At 40.9% G+C, this 18,143-nt stretch overlaps 1 protein-coding gene across 1 annotated transcript in view; it reads left to right on the top strand.

Moving 5' to 3' along the window:
- Positions 1–15,580, top strand: part of prkg2 (protein kinase cGMP-dependent 2) — a 32,717-nt gene extending 17,137 nt beyond the window's left edge. Inside the window, exons 6-18 of the mRNA XM_085366908.1 lie at positions 1,207–1,284; positions 6,597–6,691; positions 7,690–7,758; positions 8,041–8,139; positions 8,848–8,998; positions 9,562–9,698; positions 11,619–11,708; positions 11,793–11,934; positions 13,143–13,306; positions 13,459–13,581; positions 13,824–13,886; positions 14,416–14,482; positions 15,485–15,580. Coding sequence (XP_085223034.1) covers positions 1,207–1,284; positions 6,597–6,691; positions 7,690–7,758; positions 8,041–8,139; positions 8,848–8,998; positions 9,562–9,698; positions 11,619–11,708; positions 11,793–11,934; positions 13,143–13,306; positions 13,459–13,581; positions 13,824–13,886; positions 14,416–14,482; positions 15,485–15,580 — 1,374 coding nt within the window. The remainder of the gene's footprint in view (positions 1–1,206; positions 1,285–6,596; positions 6,692–7,689; positions 7,759–8,040; positions 8,140–8,847; positions 8,999–9,561; positions 9,699–11,618; positions 11,709–11,792; positions 11,935–13,142; positions 13,307–13,458; positions 13,582–13,823; positions 13,887–14,415; positions 14,483–15,484) is intronic.
- The last annotated feature ends 2,563 nt before the right edge of the window (positions 15,581–18,143 follow it).

The following is an 18,143-nucleotide window of genomic DNA, read 5'->3' as shown; positions in this document are numbered from 1 at the left end:
TTTCAGTGTCGCTCGGTTTTATGACGTTCCTAAAGTTAAACTCGGAAACAAGTCCAGCGTGATTTTAAGTCGCTGGAGCGTGTCATGATGACTGAACTACATAACAGCTTTTATTATATGATGTTTCTGATTGGCTGACTAATTGTCTTTTCACCCATGAGTAATGTTTGTAGTATTATGATAACACACTGATGCGGGACACGATCTGCACTACAGAGCAAGCAACAATGTATCACAATAGAACTCTAAGCAGGCTCTGTGTGTCCACCAGTGCAGATGATTTCCGCCTGTGGATGCCAAGTGGCAAAATAAATGTCCATGTGGGACTTGTGAGTCTACACTAGTCATCTGACACTATCCATCGATCATCTCACGATGCATCATGGGCCAATATTGCATCACCAATTCCAAATCTTGTTAATTAACTGGCGAAGTGGTAGAAACACAGTATTAGATCACAGAGAGCGCAGGTGTGTGTCCACCTGTCGGCCACCGAGTTTAGAGGGCCTGTTTTGTAGATTCAGTTATGTAACAAATGATTAGTCAGTGACTGATTTGTATTTGAAATTAATTGGAATTAATTGGAATATTGACTTTGTGTCAGCTGGACCTTTTTTACTGTCTGCATTGTATAGTCAGTTTATTATCTTAAAGCTCCATCCACATATAGATCTATTCACATCATATAATATAATAATTATATACACGTCATATTTTATCTAAATGATCACTTTAAACCAGTTTAATTGGAAAACATTTCTGTGGTCTCTGTGTAATCATAAACCTCAGTGCAATTTTTAAATCTGTGGCATTTTGAAAAGTTAATTTCAGCCCTCTCTGCGGAAAATATTTGTACCTCATTTCAAGCATTCATTTGAGGTTCATTCAGTGTTCATTTAAAACATGTGTCAAACACAAATTGGCTGACAAATTCATCCTAACTCAAGCCCCCATTAACAGACATTAAAAACATCATAATTAATATTTTTCTATTGACTTAATTTTCATTTTCCCCATGAGCCCTGAAAATCTCTGCTGAACAGCAGGCTGAGAGGCTCTGAATGACTGAGCGTCACTGACAGCTGCTCTCAGCCCGCAGGGCCCGGCTACCAGGAATCAGACCGGCTGCTCCAGTGATTAAATCAATGCAACGTCTCAGTTCTGACGGTTGTCCTCCCCCGATCTCACACCCTTCCTTCCCTTTAGGAATACTATGACAAAGGCGAGTACGTCATCCGAGAGGGAGAGGAGGGCAGCACCTTTTACATCATCGCACAAGGAAAGGTAACGTGTCTGTCGTTTGTTGAACAAGCTGCACGAACACAAAGCCACATGATTCAAAGATAATTTAGGGTTATGTTTAACCTAAACTTGCTTCTGACACCGATACACTATATATTAAGAAAAGATTTAGCCTTTGTGAAGTGAAGCCAGTTCAGAAGTGCTTTAAACCTGCATTCTTTCTACTGGCCAGCAGGGGGAGATTCTTTGGGGGTGTCTTATTGACAGCGATCGTGGCTCAAGAGTTGGTAGTTCGTCTGATAATCGGAAGGTTGCCGATTCGAGCCCCGGCTCGGACAGTCTCGGTCGTTGTGTCCTTGGGCAAGACACTTCACCTACCGCCTACTGGTGATGGCCAGAGGGGCCGATGGCGCGATATGGCAGCCTCTGTCAGTCTGCCCCAGGGCAGCTGTGGCTACAACTGTAGCTGCCTCCACCAGTGTGTGAATGTGAGAGTGAATGAATAGTGGTATTGTAAAGCGCTTTGAGGTTTCTCGAAAAGCGCTATATAAATGCAATCCATTATTATCATTATTATTAGAAGTATTTGAGAAAACGATCCAACTTCTCACTTGATTCACGACCTTCGTAAACATTTTCTTGTTGAGTTCGTGGTCTCAGTTACTAGTTGTAAGTCTTATTTATTACAGCCTGATCCTCCTTTTGCAAATTATGATTACAAATAGAGTCAAAGAGTCAAACAAATGGGGGCTTTGGAGCTTGGCTAACCTGTCATTCATAAGCTGTAAACTGGGATATGTTGACGCTAATAATAACCCGTCGTTCTCAAAAAGAAACAAGCCGTACATCCTCGCCCTCAGCAGTCATTTCTGTGGATATTTGCTTCATGACTGAGCAGGATGCTGCTGTTGTTGCAGTTTTGGAATAAACTAATCACCAAAACCAAACTAGATCATTTTTATGAATAGCATCAGTGCATTACTACTTTTACTTTAAGAATTATTAATCAAAAATAGTAAATGCTTTCTATGTTGCCAGTCAGTCTAACTTGTCATTCATAGTTTTTGCTATTGTCAGTTATAAAAATATAAAACGCATGAGCTGCACTGCAGAGATTTCTGAGACATTTTCTGCAACAATGGCACTCATTAGGGACACCAGCCATAATCCTGTCTTCCAACAATAGAATAAATCCTCAAGTGCTTTGGTGAGATAAGACTACATGATGTCTCCATTGCACGGATCCGGATGCTGCTCCCGTATTTGCAGCAAAAGCTCTTGTTACTCAGCCTGAGTGCCAAACAGCTGCTCGAGCACCGCTCGACTCTCAAAGCTTTGCAGGACGTTGCTTCAATCTGGTTTCCACAAATGAAAACGACGCTGCATACAGCAGTGTTTTATAGTAAGCACATCTCCAACAAAAGAAAGAGGAGCATCTTGGTAATATACCTGCCTCATATCGCGTTTAACGTTTAATCATTAAGAGAGAAAATGTCCAAAAGACAAGATAAAACACACACAGAATAAGTGTCTTCCCTCAGTAACAGTCCAATATGTCGACCAGTATGTTGACCAAACTGTACGTGAGTCTGGGGAGTTGTAGGGCTATGACTCACCCGCCAGTCTGTCTGATAAGTCGGGAACCCGACACCAGAGCTGTCCACGGGGACTCTCAAAATGCCATTATGAGCTGATCCGAGACTGCAGCTCTTCAGCGCTAAGCTAACCAAACCAAACCAAACCAAACCAAAGAGAGACACATGTTGTTTGGAAAGAAGGGGGCTAATACAGGAAATGCCCTCCACCCCTCCTCTTTGTAACCCCCCCAAACGAGGGTAGAAATAACATCTGAGAGTGCCTGCCATCAGGAAAAACAGGGAAGTAAAGGTCAGTGGGGTCAAATGGGACACTTAGCTAAAGCACGCTTTGACCATAACGGCTGTGATGTAATTGTGGCATTTTTTCGGCACCACGATGCCACCAGTGGGATGCTTGACCTCGGCCAGGGTGGGCCGCTGGTTTTCAGTGCTTCACAAATTACTGAAAGGTTTGACAACTCTCAGGCTGCAGGCGTGGAATGGTGGAAGCATGCAGCTCGAGCAGGCAACAGTTTGAAGAGGAAAATCAGAGACGTCTGATATGCAAATAATGCTTCTATTCAAACAGCAAGTCAGGAAAGCATAAAGTACTTCAACACCACCACATCACACTGGGCCCATCATGTTCCATGTTAAGTACACTACTCCTTAAAAGCACATTTGTGTACGCACTGTAACATTAAATTAATAGTTAATGTAATCTTCATTATAATTCGTTCAGTTTGAGGGCCTGCTTTCACCAAACATCACTTCTGTGTAAAAGAAATAGGAGAAAAACCAGGCCATGTGTCACACAGTCGTCTAGGTGAGATGAGGGGAAATCCAAAACAATTTCGAAGAAATTGTGTTAAAGCTACGTAGCTACCAGCTTCCCCCCCCGGCCACCTCATCCAGCTCTGCCAGAAGTGAAGGGACAGAACAGACAGGTTCTCATCTGGAAGCTTCATTAAAGGCCATGGAGGCCTGACTGTGTGGATTTATGAAGAGAGTACTGCAGGACTGTGTCAATGTCTTCTACAGAAAAAATGTTGAGTTTCAGACTATTTTATTTTTTTGAACAAAACAGGTTTGTTAAAAGTCTCTGCCCGTTTAACAAACCTAGAGGGGAGGAGAGAGGATTTTAAAAACGGGTCTGTCTATGCCCACATAGACGTCGCTTTAAAAATCATGCCTGATTATACAAAATGTTAATCAGTAACTGTCATGATCCTGGGTCCTTTTGACCCAGCGTTTTGTGTTTTCTCTTCGCGATTTTGGTTCTGTTCTTCCTCTGGTTAGTGTTTACTCTGTTCTGCCCGTGTGTTCCTGTATCTAGTCCGCGTTTCTTAGTTTGTGTCCTTTCATGTGTAACTTCCTGTTTTATTGTGAAGGTCTGTGTCTTATGTGAGTGTTTTCAGTTTGCCTCCCTAGTCTCGTCATGTTAATTACTCCCAGCTGTGTCCCCACCTGTATGTAATCCCCCTGTGTTCTCTGAGTGTATTTAAGTTGTGTCTTCTGTCATAGTAGTTGCTGGTTCGTCTGTGTTGTTTCCCCTCGGTCTCCCTGCGTCTTCCCGTATGTATTTCCCCGGACCTCCCTGCATCCTCGTTTCTGGTTTGTGTTATTAGTTCTACCCAGTTTAGGTTTTCCTGTTTCATGGTACCCACACCGTTGCTGTTTGTATTTTCGGTTGTCAAATAAACACTCATCTGCACCAGAGCTGCCGCATTTTGGGTCCTATTTCAACTCCACACAGCTTGCCCCGCAAACCGTGACAGTAACTTATCTACGACATTTCGGATTATGTACTATTAGAGAAGACTTTAAACTAAACTCAAACATTTGGAAGGTTGTTTCAGTTCTTTAGCATTTTATGTTTTTATAGTGCTTTAAAAAAAATTTGAGAAAATTAAAAGCGTCTGTAGGAGGTGAAGAGATGAACATCCAGCATCCAGACGTCTGATATGCAAATAATGCTTCTATTCAAACAGCAAGTCAGGAAAGCATAAAGTACTTCAACACCACCACATCACACTGGGCCCATCATGTTCCATTTGGTATAATTAAGTACACTCCTTAAAAGCACATTTGTGTACGCACTGTAACATTAAATTAATAGTTAATGTAATCATTCATTATAATTCAATTCAATTCAATTTTATTTATATAGCGCCAAATCACAACAAAAGTCGCCTCAAGGCGCTTCATAGATACAGAGAAAAACTCAACAATCATATGACCCCCTATGAGCAAGCACTTTGGCAACAGTGGGAAGGAAAAACTCCCTTTTAACAGGAAGAAACCTCCGGCAGAACCAGGCTCAGGGAGGGGCGGGGCCATCTGCTGCGACCGGTTGGGGTGAGAGAAGGAAGACAGGATAAAGACATGCTGTAGAAGAGAGACAGAGATTAATAACAGATATGATTCAATGCAGAGAGGTCTATTAATACATAGTGAGTGAGAAAGGTGACTGGAAAGGAAAAACTCAATGCATCATGGGAATCCCCCGGCAGCCTACGTCTATTGCAGCATAACTAAGGGAGGATTCAGGGTCACCTGGTCCAGCCCTAACTATATGCTTTAGCAAAAAGGAAAGTTTGAAGCCTAATCTTAAAAGTAGAGCTAGTGTCTGTCTCCCGAATCCAAACTGGAAGCTGGTTCCACAGAAGAGGGGCCTGAAAACTGAAGGCTCTGCCTCCCATTCTACTTTTAAATACTCTAGGAACAACAAGTAGGCCTGCAGAGCGAGAGCGAAGTGCTCTAATAGGGTGATATGGTACTACAAGGTCATTAAGATAAGATGGGGCCTGATTATTTAAGACCTTGTATGTGAGGAGCAGGATTTTGAATTCAATTCTGGATTTAACAGGAAGCCAATGAAGGGAAGCCAAAACAGGAGAAATATGCTCTCTCTTTCTAGTCCCTGTCAGGACTCTTGCTGCAGCATTTTGGATTAGCTGAAGGCTTTTCAGTGAGTTTTTTGGACATCCTGATAATAATGAATTACAGTCGTCCAGCCTGGAAGTAATAAATTCGTTCAGTTTGAGGGCCTGCTTTCACCAAACATCACTTCTGTGTAAAAAAAATAGGAGAAAAACCAGGCCATGGGTCACACAGTCGTCTAGGTGAGATAAGGGGAAATCCAAAACAATTTTGAAGAAATTGTTGTGTTAAAGCTACGTAGCTACCAGCTCCCCATCCAGCTCTGCCAGAAGTGGAGGGACACCAAGGCCTTCTCAGGCTAGCAAAGAGATCTAATCTGTCCTGCAAACTGGACAAACTAGATTGAACCGAAGTAGCAAGAGAAAAAGAACAGCGATACATCATCGTCTGACAGACAGACAGGTTCTCATCTGGAAGCTTCATTAAAGGCCATGGAGGCCTGACTGTGTGGATTTATGAAGAGAGTACTGCAGACTGTGTCAATGTCTTCTATTTAATTTTTTTGAAGAAAACAGGTTTGTTAAAAGTCTCTGCCTGTTTAACAAACCTAGAGGAGAGGAGAGAGGATTTTAAAAACGGGTCCACGTAGACGTCGCTTTAAAAATCATGCCTGATTATACAAAATGTTAATCAGTAACTGTTATCTACGACATTTCAGATTATGTACTATTAGAGAAGACTTTAAACTAACCTCAAACATTTGGAAGGTAGGTTATGTCTGTTGTTTCAGTTCTTTAGCATTTTATGTTTTTATAGTGCTTTAAAAAAATTAGAGAAAATCAAAGCGTCTGTAGGAGGTGAAGAGATGAACATCCAGCAAACTGTCTTGTGCAGGTGAAAGTGACCCAGACCACCGAGGCCCACAAGCTGCCACAGATCATCAACACGCTGCAGAAGGGAGACTACTTTGGAGAAAAAGCACTTATAAGGTAAAATACAGCAACAGTCAGGTCATGTCAACAAAAGACTGAAATATTCAAACAGCGTCAGGGGATTGTTGTGGACTGGTGCTATATAGATGAATATTAAAGGTAAGGATTGGGAGGTAACACAACGCAGCACCTGCTTCAATACCGAGACCAATGCTAGGATAACATAGTGCAAAACAATTAATTAGTGAATACAGACAAAATCTGAAAAATGAACCAACCACAGCTTTGGAAATCATGTGGAGCCCTCTTCGATGCATCATAAACAAACAAGGACCAGCTCACTCTCTCTGTGTTTTTAAGGGAAGGGTTTTGTTTTTGTTTTCTTTTATATGTAAGAACTAATTAGGCAGCTCATTCTTTTGTCTTTAAAGCCATAACACATAAAAAAGAAAGAAAAAGAAATGTGACATGATATTTGGATGCAAACTATGTGATGTTTAGAATCTCCTTATGCCAGTATCATTTCCTAAATGTTGCAGCAATAAACAAAGATAGTAGAAATTAAAAACATGTTTTGAAAACCATTTTAAAAAGTATTATATGAAAGTTTGATCTTATTTGACCTTGTAGATGAGGTCAGAGGTCCAAAGTAACGTGATATTTCAGATCCCAGACATCATTCCCGATATGTTGTCAATACAAACAATGGCAGTAAGAAACATAGTTTTAAGTGGCTTTATAGCACCCTCAGATCAATCTACTGACCTTAAAAGTCTGACATGATATTTTAAATCTTTATACTTTAAAGGCTCTTTGTCAACTTTCCACCTATAAATCTGTAACCATGAATAACTTTTTATTCACTAAATTTTAGTGAATTGTTTATCAGAATGATTTAAAAATGTTTCAAGTTTTGTATTCACAGAAAAAACACACAAAAGCATAATGTGGGCAGAGGTAGAAATAGCTTCATAATGCCAAATTCACAATGAAAACAGTTGTAAAATGTACAGTTGTCTTAGTTTTTGTGTGCATGTGATTCACATCTCTTTCAGTGACGACGTCAGGTCTGCCAATATCATTGCTGATGAGAACGGGGTGGAGTGCCTCGTCATCGACAGAGAGTGAGTATTGAGATTTAAAATAATGCCTAAAAGGTTGTAAAAGACATGCTTTTGTTCACCCGATAATGACTCTGAACAAAGACGCCAGTCTATGATGAAGAACAAAGCTGTACTCTGATACATTTCAGCCGGTGTCAACATTTTCTTTTTCCAGACGTTTTCCCACAAAAATTCATTCGTTATCTCACCGTGTTCGATCGCTATCAGTGATCTGAGTTCAGATTTGGAATCAGCCAACATTCCAGTGGTTCGTTTGCTAATGTGCCGATGTCTTTTTTCTAGGACATTTGATCAGACGGTGGGCACCTTCAATGAGCTGCAGAAGTACCTCCAAGGGTACGTGGCAACACTCGATCGCGACGACAAGAAGAGACATGCCAAGTAGGTGCAGCACCCGATGTTCACGACAGTGAACAAAAATGTTCTGAGCATGGAAAAAGAAATGGGTTGCATTACAGAGAAATGACTACTTATTACAAAACAAACTGCACATCACTGCAATGTTTAATTATTCTCAGCTTCTGGGTTGATACAATGTCTGCAGGTTGTTAAGTTTTTGTGTTGCAAAGGAGATTCACGTTATAGTTTTTTTCATGCTTAGATTTTTTACCTCTTGTTTCAGTTTAGCTGTTTTTACCAAGTTAAAGTAGAAACGTGACACACCATCCTTCTTATCCGGGGTATTTAACGAGTACTGAAAACCTTCTGTTCTTACTGCATCCACATCGAACTTTTCCACTTCTATCAACGACTCTGTGAGCTTTACACATTCATCCCTTTTCAAACACACTTTACGGATAATACAGCGAGGAGAAGACTCGCTCAAAATTCTGATGAAAACATAAGCTGGTGTTCGCCATCTGAGGCACTCGTCTGTTAGCTGTTTTTTCTCTGTTAAAGTTTTCATTGGCTCACTTGTCAGCAGATGAAATGTTCAGATATTCACTTAAATTGTAATAAATTATGATTTGAAAGATACAGATGTGAAAACTCCACTCACAGATGTACAGTAGTTATGATCTACTGCTTCTCTTGCTAAATGTTTAGGTTAAGGTAGACACTCTGTTTTTGTCTGTGTCTTCCATCCAGGAGCTCTGTGTCACGCCACCAAAGTCAGCCTCTGTCTCCTGACGTCATCCAGCTGAAGGAACTGGTTTCCGAATTCTCTTCATCCAGGCCCTTTGATCACCTGGAGGTCATTGCTACCCTTGGGGTCGGCGGGTTTGGACGAGTAGAACTGGTAAGAGCTGACCTTTGGTGAGTTTGAGAATCTTCCAGCATTCAGTTTGTCTGCAGTAACTGAAAAAATGCAATCTGTTGGATTGAGAATGCCTACTGAAGAATATCCTATTTCTTTTTGGGGTTATTATCCATGAGCGCTGCGCAACCGGTTTTGCAGCATTTGGTTGAATCTTTGCAGAGAGTGTAGTCCTGCACACTCTTCATCCTGCTGGTTGTATCAGCAGTAACACCATCAATAAACACTAGTAACCTCCACCATGTTCGATGGTTGATGCTCTTCTCCATCCTTTTCTCTTCCCATCATGTTAATCTTGGTTTCATCTTTGCAAAGAATCTTTTTTTCAGAATTGTGCAGGTTCTTTTAGATGTTTTCTGGCAAAATCTAATCTGACCTTCTTCATATAGAAATTATTATTTTGATAGTGCATCAATTTACTCTACTGAAAGTTCATTAGGACGGTGTTTTCATGGGTAGGAGTAAACTTAATGTTTACATGGGAACCATGCCTGCTGTTTGAGGTCTGTGCTGAGTCACACCCACCCTGTCATGTCCATCTGCAGGTGAAGGTGAAGACTGAGGATGTCACCTTTGCACTCAAGATCATCAAAAAGAAGCACGTGGTGGACAACAGGCAGGAAGAACACATCCACTCAGAGAGGAGGATCCTCGCGGAGGCTCGCTCGCCTTTCGTAGTCAAGTGCGTCCTCTTGCCCAGCCTTGGAACTCATTTCCATTTTTTATCCTACATGATGAATCTCTGCTCCATTAGTCTGGGAACACAATGCTGCGCTTATTAGTTTTTGATGAGATCACCGTCGGGGACCTGAGCAGATTACATCTTCTCAGTGGGGTAGAATAGCAGGGGATATTGAGATGTCTGCTGAGAAAATGTGGTTATTTCTTATGAAATATTGCAACAGGAGCTTTTCTTTGTCTTTTGTGAGATTACGATGATCCGATTTCACCGTATGCAGTGGAACAGACTCTGATATTAAAGCCATTCTTCACCTTCTGTAACGCTCATCCAGCTAACCTCCTCTTCATACACTCTGTGTACCTATTTTATTCCTAATCTGTTTTCAAGACCGACGTCGGGTGATGTAAGACTTAAGGCTACGTACGGTGGCATTGTGGTGGAGTGGTTGACACCCACGCTGCAGTTTTAAGAGCCTTTAAGCTTAATGTTGAATCACGGATGTCGATCTAGGCTCCTATTTACACTAAAATCTGAAAACATTACTTCATATATTAAGCTAGAATTAATTCATTTATGTGATAATTACAGCTCGGGCGAAATTTAATAATTTAGGTGCCCTGCTTCCTGTTTATCATATATTTTGTATTTTTGTTGCTTTTCATGGGTAATCTAGCAGCCCTCTGCTAGACCGTCAATTTTATGTTACAATCTAAACATATACAATGATTTTTGTGCAGTTTTAGCATCATTTATCAAACAGTTTTCAAGATATAATTTTTTGAAAAACGAGCCGTTGACCCACCTGATTTTCCCCACGTTGAAATCAAGGCAGTATCAAGAAAAGTCCAGCACTCCTGCAAAGTCCAACATTTGAGTACCAGAGATGCGTTACTGTAATACTTTAATACTTTTTTCAAGTAATGAGTAAAGTAAGGGATTAGTATTGCAAAAAAAATTAGATTACCGTTACTTTCCCGTAAGCACGCTGCATTACTGCGTTACTAAATCGTGATTTTGTTTGTGAGAGTGTCTCGTGACAATGACGTTAAGCGCGTGCGACCATGCAGAGTTTAAAGCTTGGAAGTACTGACATTACTTTGATTCCGTAAAAAGTGACAAAAACATTAGCGTCCGCTGTTCACTCTGTGTGGGAAGAAAACTTATTTTTGCATAAAGTTAAAACTAATAAAACAAGTTTTCAAAAGAGACTTTTTCATTTGATTCAATTTTACATGATGGATTATGCAGAAAAACAGAATTTGGCTGAAAGGTCTATTGCTTCATTACTTATCCGGGTTGTGTATCATGTTTTCAAAAAGTAACTAAGTAATAAAGTAACTAATTACTTTTGAAAATAAGTAATCAGTAAAGGGATTACTTTTTTTTTGTTACTTTCTTGGAGAAGAGCACTGTTGACCACACACTAAAACAAACAAAAGAAAATTCACATTGTAAATGACAACTACTGATTATTTTGAATGTGATAGTTGAATTTAACAATACTGTTGTAAATATAGCATAAAGAATACTTTAATATAAAATTGTTGCCATTTTCATTCAACTTTCATGGCTGATTGAGCAAATATGACATGTTTAAAAACCAAAATATCAGTGGAGTCAAAATAGAATAAATACTAGATTTTCCAGATGGTATCGAATTATAACTCAGAAAGTGATTTGGTTAAATATGTGCAAATCTTTTAGACCTGAGAGTCTTAGCAGTTGTCTGCCCCTGATGGTTCTTTCACCAGCTGCACGTCTGGTTGTCTTCAGTCTCAAATATTGTCGGGTTCTTTATGAAACTGCGTCAACCACATAAATAAATCAAAGGAATAAAAAGACTAATGCTGATCTCAAATGATGATAAAATGGCATTTGTTGTATTTAAAGCTAAACTTGTTTGTGTTTCATTTTCTCCAGACTGTATCGCACATTCAAGGATAACAAATATGTGTACATGCTGCTGGAGGCCTGTCTGGGTGGAGAGGTCTGGAGTCTGCTCAGGGACAGGTAGGAGATGCCAACCATTGTCTGGAGCCACTGTCACAAAAGCTGCAAAAGGTTTTAATAGGATGTTTGGGTTTTGGTCTTCAGGGGCAGCTTTGATGAATCTGCTGCTAAATTCTGCATGGGCTGTGTCACGGAGGCTTTCGAGTACCTCCACCGGAAAGGTGTCCTCTACAGAGACCTGAAGCCTGAGAACCTCATTCTGGATTCTGAAGGATACATCAAACTGGTGAGATTAGTTCCAGAAAGTAAACACATTTTGTCTCAGAACCATGAAAGAACAACACTTGTCAGCATGTTCCTCCCGCTTTGATGACCAGTGCATTTCTTATAGTTTGGAGTCATCAGGCTTAATCAAAATGTGTGTTTCCAGACTCCAGGATGCAACCGTTTTGGTCTTAACTCATTCACTGCCAGCCATTGGCAGTGAATGAGTTAAACCCATTGACTCATTCACTGCAATTGACGGCTATAGACGTCAATTGCAGTGAATGAGTTAATTGCGACCAAAAAAGTCTGTCAGGCACAACTAAACATTTCCTTTGGTCACACCTGTGTGTGCGCCTGACATTTGGCAGGTCTGTGAGCGTTTTGCTTTGTTTTTTTCTCCACCCACGTTCTGCGTCATCCATTTAAATGCTGTGCAAATTGATGCAGCTAATTCCTCTGCTCTGCGGGTGCTGTGAGCTCTACCGTGCCCTGATCTGTGACTCACAGGTGCTTTTAGGGTTTGTGGCTTGAGTCACAAGTTTAGTGTTCTGCCGAGTATGTCATGTATTAGTGACATATGGTGAATTATTCACTAATATAAGAATGGGAGCATGGTAGCACAAGGGTTAGCAAGAAGGTCCTGGGTTCGACTTCTGGCCACTGTCTTAATAACGTGCACCAGTGCATGCAGTATGAAGTATAGTTTAAATAGTTTGGTAGTAAGCAATTAAAAGGGCTACTAAAAGAAAGGGGGAGCACTGTAACTACAGTTTTAGTGGTTACTGGCACATTTACTGAAAGCAAATCAAACTTTGACAGCGTCACAACATTATAGCTTCATTACACATGAACATCACGTCTGCTGACTCAGCAGGGCAGTGAACAAATGCTATGACAAGCTAGTTATGGATACAGTAAGTAGGATGGATAAGAAAACAATGAATTAGGGAGAAATTCATGTCACATAACACATTTTTTGTTGATTGGTTTCTTTTTCATGTGTCTGATAAAACTGCTTAGACGTCAGGATGTTTTATGGCATCTAAGCAGACATAAGCAGCACAGTGGTTTCTTAAAGAGTAAGGCTTTTAATGTAGGCAGGTATTTTTGTGGAAAAGCCTTAAAGGCTCCCCAGAGGACTTTTAAAAGTTTCAACATTACTGTATACTTGTATGCTGACAGGCTGACAGTAAACATCTCTTTAAAGACTAAACTCTCCTTTTCCAGGTCGACTTTGGCTTTGCCAAGAAGATCAGATGTGGCCAGAAGACTTGGACCTTCTGTGGCACTCCAGAGTATGTGGCACCAGAGATCATCCTCAACAAAGGCCACAACTTCAGTGTGGATTTTTGGTCTTTGGGCATCCTGGTGTTTGAGCTTCTTACCGGCAGGTTAGAGCACGCGTTCTTCTGTGATTCCAATCTGCAGCAAGATCATCCTTTCACTCATCCACTTCACTCTGCCCACTGACCTGCAGTCATTTTTACACAAAGTACTGCTAAAAGCTTGCTGAATATCTGCCGATTTTTTCTTCACTCCACAGTCCTCCGTTCTCAGGAATTGACCAGATGATGACGTACACTTTCATCTTGAGAGGCATTGAGAAGATGGACTTCCCGAAGAAGATAACAAAGAGACCGGAGGACCTCATACGCAAGCTATGCAGGTACACACTCACATGCGCAGGCCGACATACCTGAAGCTTAAGTAGACACAAAATTCTCGATTCAGATTTTCAGGACAGAGTCTGATGATGGCTGATGTGCTCAGTATACCTGACACCCAGGTACATTAAACAGTTTTCTTCAAGCTCTGAACAACAGAGCAGGAAAACATAACCCAACCATCTTGGAACTAGCACAGTAATTTGGTGAAGAGTTAATTTCCTGACTTTGATCTGTTTTATAGGCGGAACCCCTCAGAGCGACTGGGTAATCTCAAAAATGGAATAACTGATATTAAGAAGCACAGGTAAGTAGGAACTGACTCATTTGTTGTGGATCTCAGCGGGAAGATTAGTTCCACAAATTAGCACTGATTGAACATTATGGATGAAGGCTCGTGGTTCATAGCCTTTACAATTAGATAATCACTGAACAGTGTGCAAGAGCAGTCGGATGCAAACATCGTCAAGGCTTATCAAATGATTGAACTTGCCACTTGCCTTTTTCCTTTACAAAGACAGCATGAGGCTACCGCATTACAGGAAACAATATATACTCATAATGCAGGGATTGATATGTTGTTCTTAAACGTGATGCTGACCTAGTTCTCATTTTCCATACTGAGCCAGGAATAGAAGTCAAAGTCCAAGTAAAATGTACAGAAAGAGTTCTTGATCCAGAACAAGTGACATTTAACAACCACTCGAATCACTGTTCAAACTTTAAATTGGGACGTTTCCTACTTTGCGTTTGTTCTGACAGAATCAAACTCATATATGTAAATGTGAGAAGATAAATACACTTACAGATGTGTGTTTTCTCTAATGTATCTGAAGGTGGTTTAATGGCTTCAACTGGGAGGGGCTGAAGGCAAGGACGTTACCATCGCCACTGAAAAGAGAAGTAAGCTGTGATCAAACTTGTAACTTGTAGTTCCACGTCATGACTGAAGCGTGATTAAACTTTCAGAACAAAATATCTGTTTGCTGTTTAAAGTGTGCAGGAGACCTGTAGGCATATTAGCCGGCTGAAACAATGATCGCGGGACTTTTTAAAAGTCAAGCGTCCCGACGTCACTTCGGCTGTCTCCGTCTCTCCTTTTGTTGTCTGAGCTGCACTTCAGTGTGAAGGCCGGGACAAAAGATAAAAGCAGCTACAGCAGACAGGATGAGGCAGCTCCCAGAGCAATTTGTCAGATTCACCACTTCATTTACACCAGCACCGCTGCCAATCTTTAGTTCACTTCTAGCTCTTTCTTCCAGCCTCCTCCTGTCTCTGTAAAATCTCTCAGGAACTTTGATGGAGTTCAGATTTATTTTTCATCCAGTTTCCATTTGTTCTGCTTTTCTTAATCTAGCAAGTGCTGATTGCTTGATTTCCCCAAAAATCTTACTGTAGTTGCTTATCTGACTTTAGCCAGTCAGTGTAGAGCCCGAGGAGCTTTCTTCCAGCACAGAAATACCTGTCCCACAGCAGGCATTTCTTCCTTCTTACCCTTACGTGTGTGTTATGAACGCACACCCAATGTCTTATAGCTCCTGTTGTGGAAAAATGGGCTTAATAAGGATAAAGGAGGTAACTGTCAGGTGAATTCTCAGCAAGACATGGCCATCATGCTTTCTGCCTCCTGCACACTTTATACTGTTCCACATTGGAAAAGGAAACCAGTGTCCCCCGCTCATGTGTAGTGATTTATCACGAGGGGTCACCACAGCAAGTAGCTCCACATTTGATTTAAGTTTTATTCCAGCTGCCCTTCCTGACACAACCCCAAAGGGAATTTGTATTAACCTTAAAAATGCCATGTTGAATTTTGTTGCCCCATCAGTTGTTACTATTTGATTTCAGACCAACTCAATGCTTTGCTAACCATCTCTCTCTCCTCTTCCTTCCTTTGCTCCATAGCTTACAGGACCAACAGATCACAGTTACTTCGACAGCTACCCTCCAGATGATGACAGTCCTCCTGATGAGCTGTCTGGTTGGGACATGGACTTCTGAGGGCTTCTCCTCCATCTTTCCAACATTTTCCTTCCACTGCACACATTAACAACTAAAATCTAACAGCAAAAGTGGACTTACAGGTGACTTTACATCACCTCAGCCATGGTTTAGCAGCTTTATGATTGTCACAGATTGACAGATAATTGAAAATGGGATATTACCAAAAGGTAAACCCGTATTGCTCCTGCATCTTCATACAACATGTGCACATTTGAATGGAAGCCTTCAAAGGTGTAAAGGTTTACTGCTTGACTTTTCTTTTACTCTCTGTTTCACACTATTTTTGACAAAGATGTCGAGAAAAATCGAAGCGATTCAGAACAGTTTTAAGCTGCTCCAACAGCCGTGTCAGCGTTCAACATTCGAACAAAACTGGATGTGAAATGCAAAAGCTTTTACCTCAGAGCAGTCGGGCCACCACCAAGACATTTGCCAGAAGCAGATTAAGAACATTACCAGAAAGGATTTTATTAATGCCAACAAAACAGAAGGTTCTGGTTAATGGTGCTCAGTGTCACATTAATTAGCATGAAGCTGCCTAGCTTGACATACAGGATTAATGTATTAATCGTTAACCCAGACAAAACTTCAGATGTAGCCCCGTTATGCAACAAAAAAGAAAGATTTCTAATATTTGTGTTGAATCACATTAAGTCAGGTAAGTTAACACTCCTTAGCTGGCTAATGTTAGTGGGCTAAGAGGACACTCAGGGCTACTGTGGCTGCACAGAATCAACTAGCTCAATTTGTGGTATTACTGTGGAATATAACAGGTTCTCATAGTTAGAATAAGTAAGGTTAGCATCACAGTAGGATAAAATTCTTTCTATACCTTCTATATGACGTACACTCATCAGCAACTGGGAGTCACAAGCCATATTATCAGTTCAACACCTCGTGCAGCCGCAGACACTTGGTAACAAAAATGCCACACAAACGGCTTCATCGGCTCACTGCAGAGTTAAACAGCTCGTTATGAAGCCGTCAGCCTGGAACCGGGTATTGGGATACACTAGGAGTCCATAATAACGCTATTATAAACATTAATGAGCTTCTCTATAATCTGCTGCTGATATGTGCTGCACCAGGGTGGTGTGCTGGATAAACACCTCCACCCCATATTCAATTAAAATGTTTATTTTTATTTATATAGGCCCAGTTCACAACAGTTGTCATCTCAAGACTCATTACATTATAAGCTAAAGACCCTACAGTATTACGGAGAGAACCTCAAAGATCACACGAGGTAGAGAAGCAGAACCAGCCTCAGGGAGGGGCAGGAAACTAACCAAAACTACAGGAGAGTTGATCCCATGCAATAGGGCGATATAAACACATGGGAAGTGATAACAGCCAGCACTGTGACTGGGAATAAACTCCTCCATGTAACTGTCCCCTTGTGGAAGTTTGAGCCCCTCTGTAAAGCACAGTAACCCTGTGAGTTATTTTAGAGCTGGTGAAAGAGAACGTGCACTTTAACCAATCCTGAACGTGCACTGTTTTCTTAAAAACATCTCCCAGTGGCAATGTGGGCATTTCAGGGTAGCTTTCCAGTTGGTAATACCCACAAAAAACAGTAAAAACAAAATTTATTGTGCTAACATCACATTAGAGTAACTACAGACATGCAGAAATTACAGAAATGATTCACTGCCGTGTTTGTAGTTTTTGATTTCCTGAAGTTATTGGGTACAGCTCAAGCTTTTTTAAGTTTGCCCTCAGGCACAGTACATTTTATGGATGGTCCAGAAACACTCGGATGGTGTCATCGAGCTTCATAACCGATTGCTTTGGAGGGACCAAGAGTTTATTCAGCTCAGCATTCTTTGCCATACGTCATACTATTCTTATTTTCAATTCCCTAATTGCTCTTTTACTTCAGAAACATCGATGCGGCCTTTATTTCTAACAGCTAAAGGGAATTTGAGGAGATGACACTGCATTGAAAACCAACACACGCTGGATATGAACCCCAACAGAAACATCCATGAAGCATCTGTAGCTCCTTGTGCCAACTGTGTTATCCTCACAGCCTCTTCACTTTTGTCACAGATGACAAACAAAGACAGGAACACCTTCTCTCCACTTGAATCATAAAGTGTGAGCGTCTCGCGGTGGGCTTCCTGAGCCGGAGACACGTTTGAGCCGTTGATGATGTGAGGAGGAACAGCAGAGGCCGAAGTGAGCAGAATATGTTTAGGGTTTACTGTGAGGTGATTCTGAGGAACCTGGGGTTTAAATTGGTGTGTTTTCCATTTTAAACATTTGAGGTACCACGTCTCTGTGTATATACTCAATAATATAAAGCACAAGCATCCGAAATACACAGTTTATACAATCTAACCTACTTGCTCCTTTATATAAACCTTAAAAAAAAAAACGGGTGAGTGAATTTGTAAATATCATGTATATTGTAAATGTGTCCTCTGATTGGTGAATGTATGTGTGAGTTTGGAGGAGCAGTGCTGTTTCAGGACAGAGTTTTTTAACTGCATTTACACAATCCCTTCAAACAGATCGGTTTAACATTTGAACTTTTTCATTTTATTAGTAAAGTGGC

The sequence above is a fragment of the Diplotaxodon limnothrissa genome, linkage group LG12 (genome assembly GCF_057381915.1).
Source record: "Diplotaxodon limnothrissa isolate DT_005_m linkage group LG12, D_limnothrissa_male_GT1.1, whole genome shotgun sequence".
Lineage (NCBI taxonomy): Eukaryota > Metazoa > Chordata > Actinopteri > Cichliformes > Cichlidae > Diplotaxodon > Diplotaxodon limnothrissa.
Note: the sequence above shows the minus strand (reverse complement) of the source record. Positions and strands in the feature narration are given on the sequence as shown.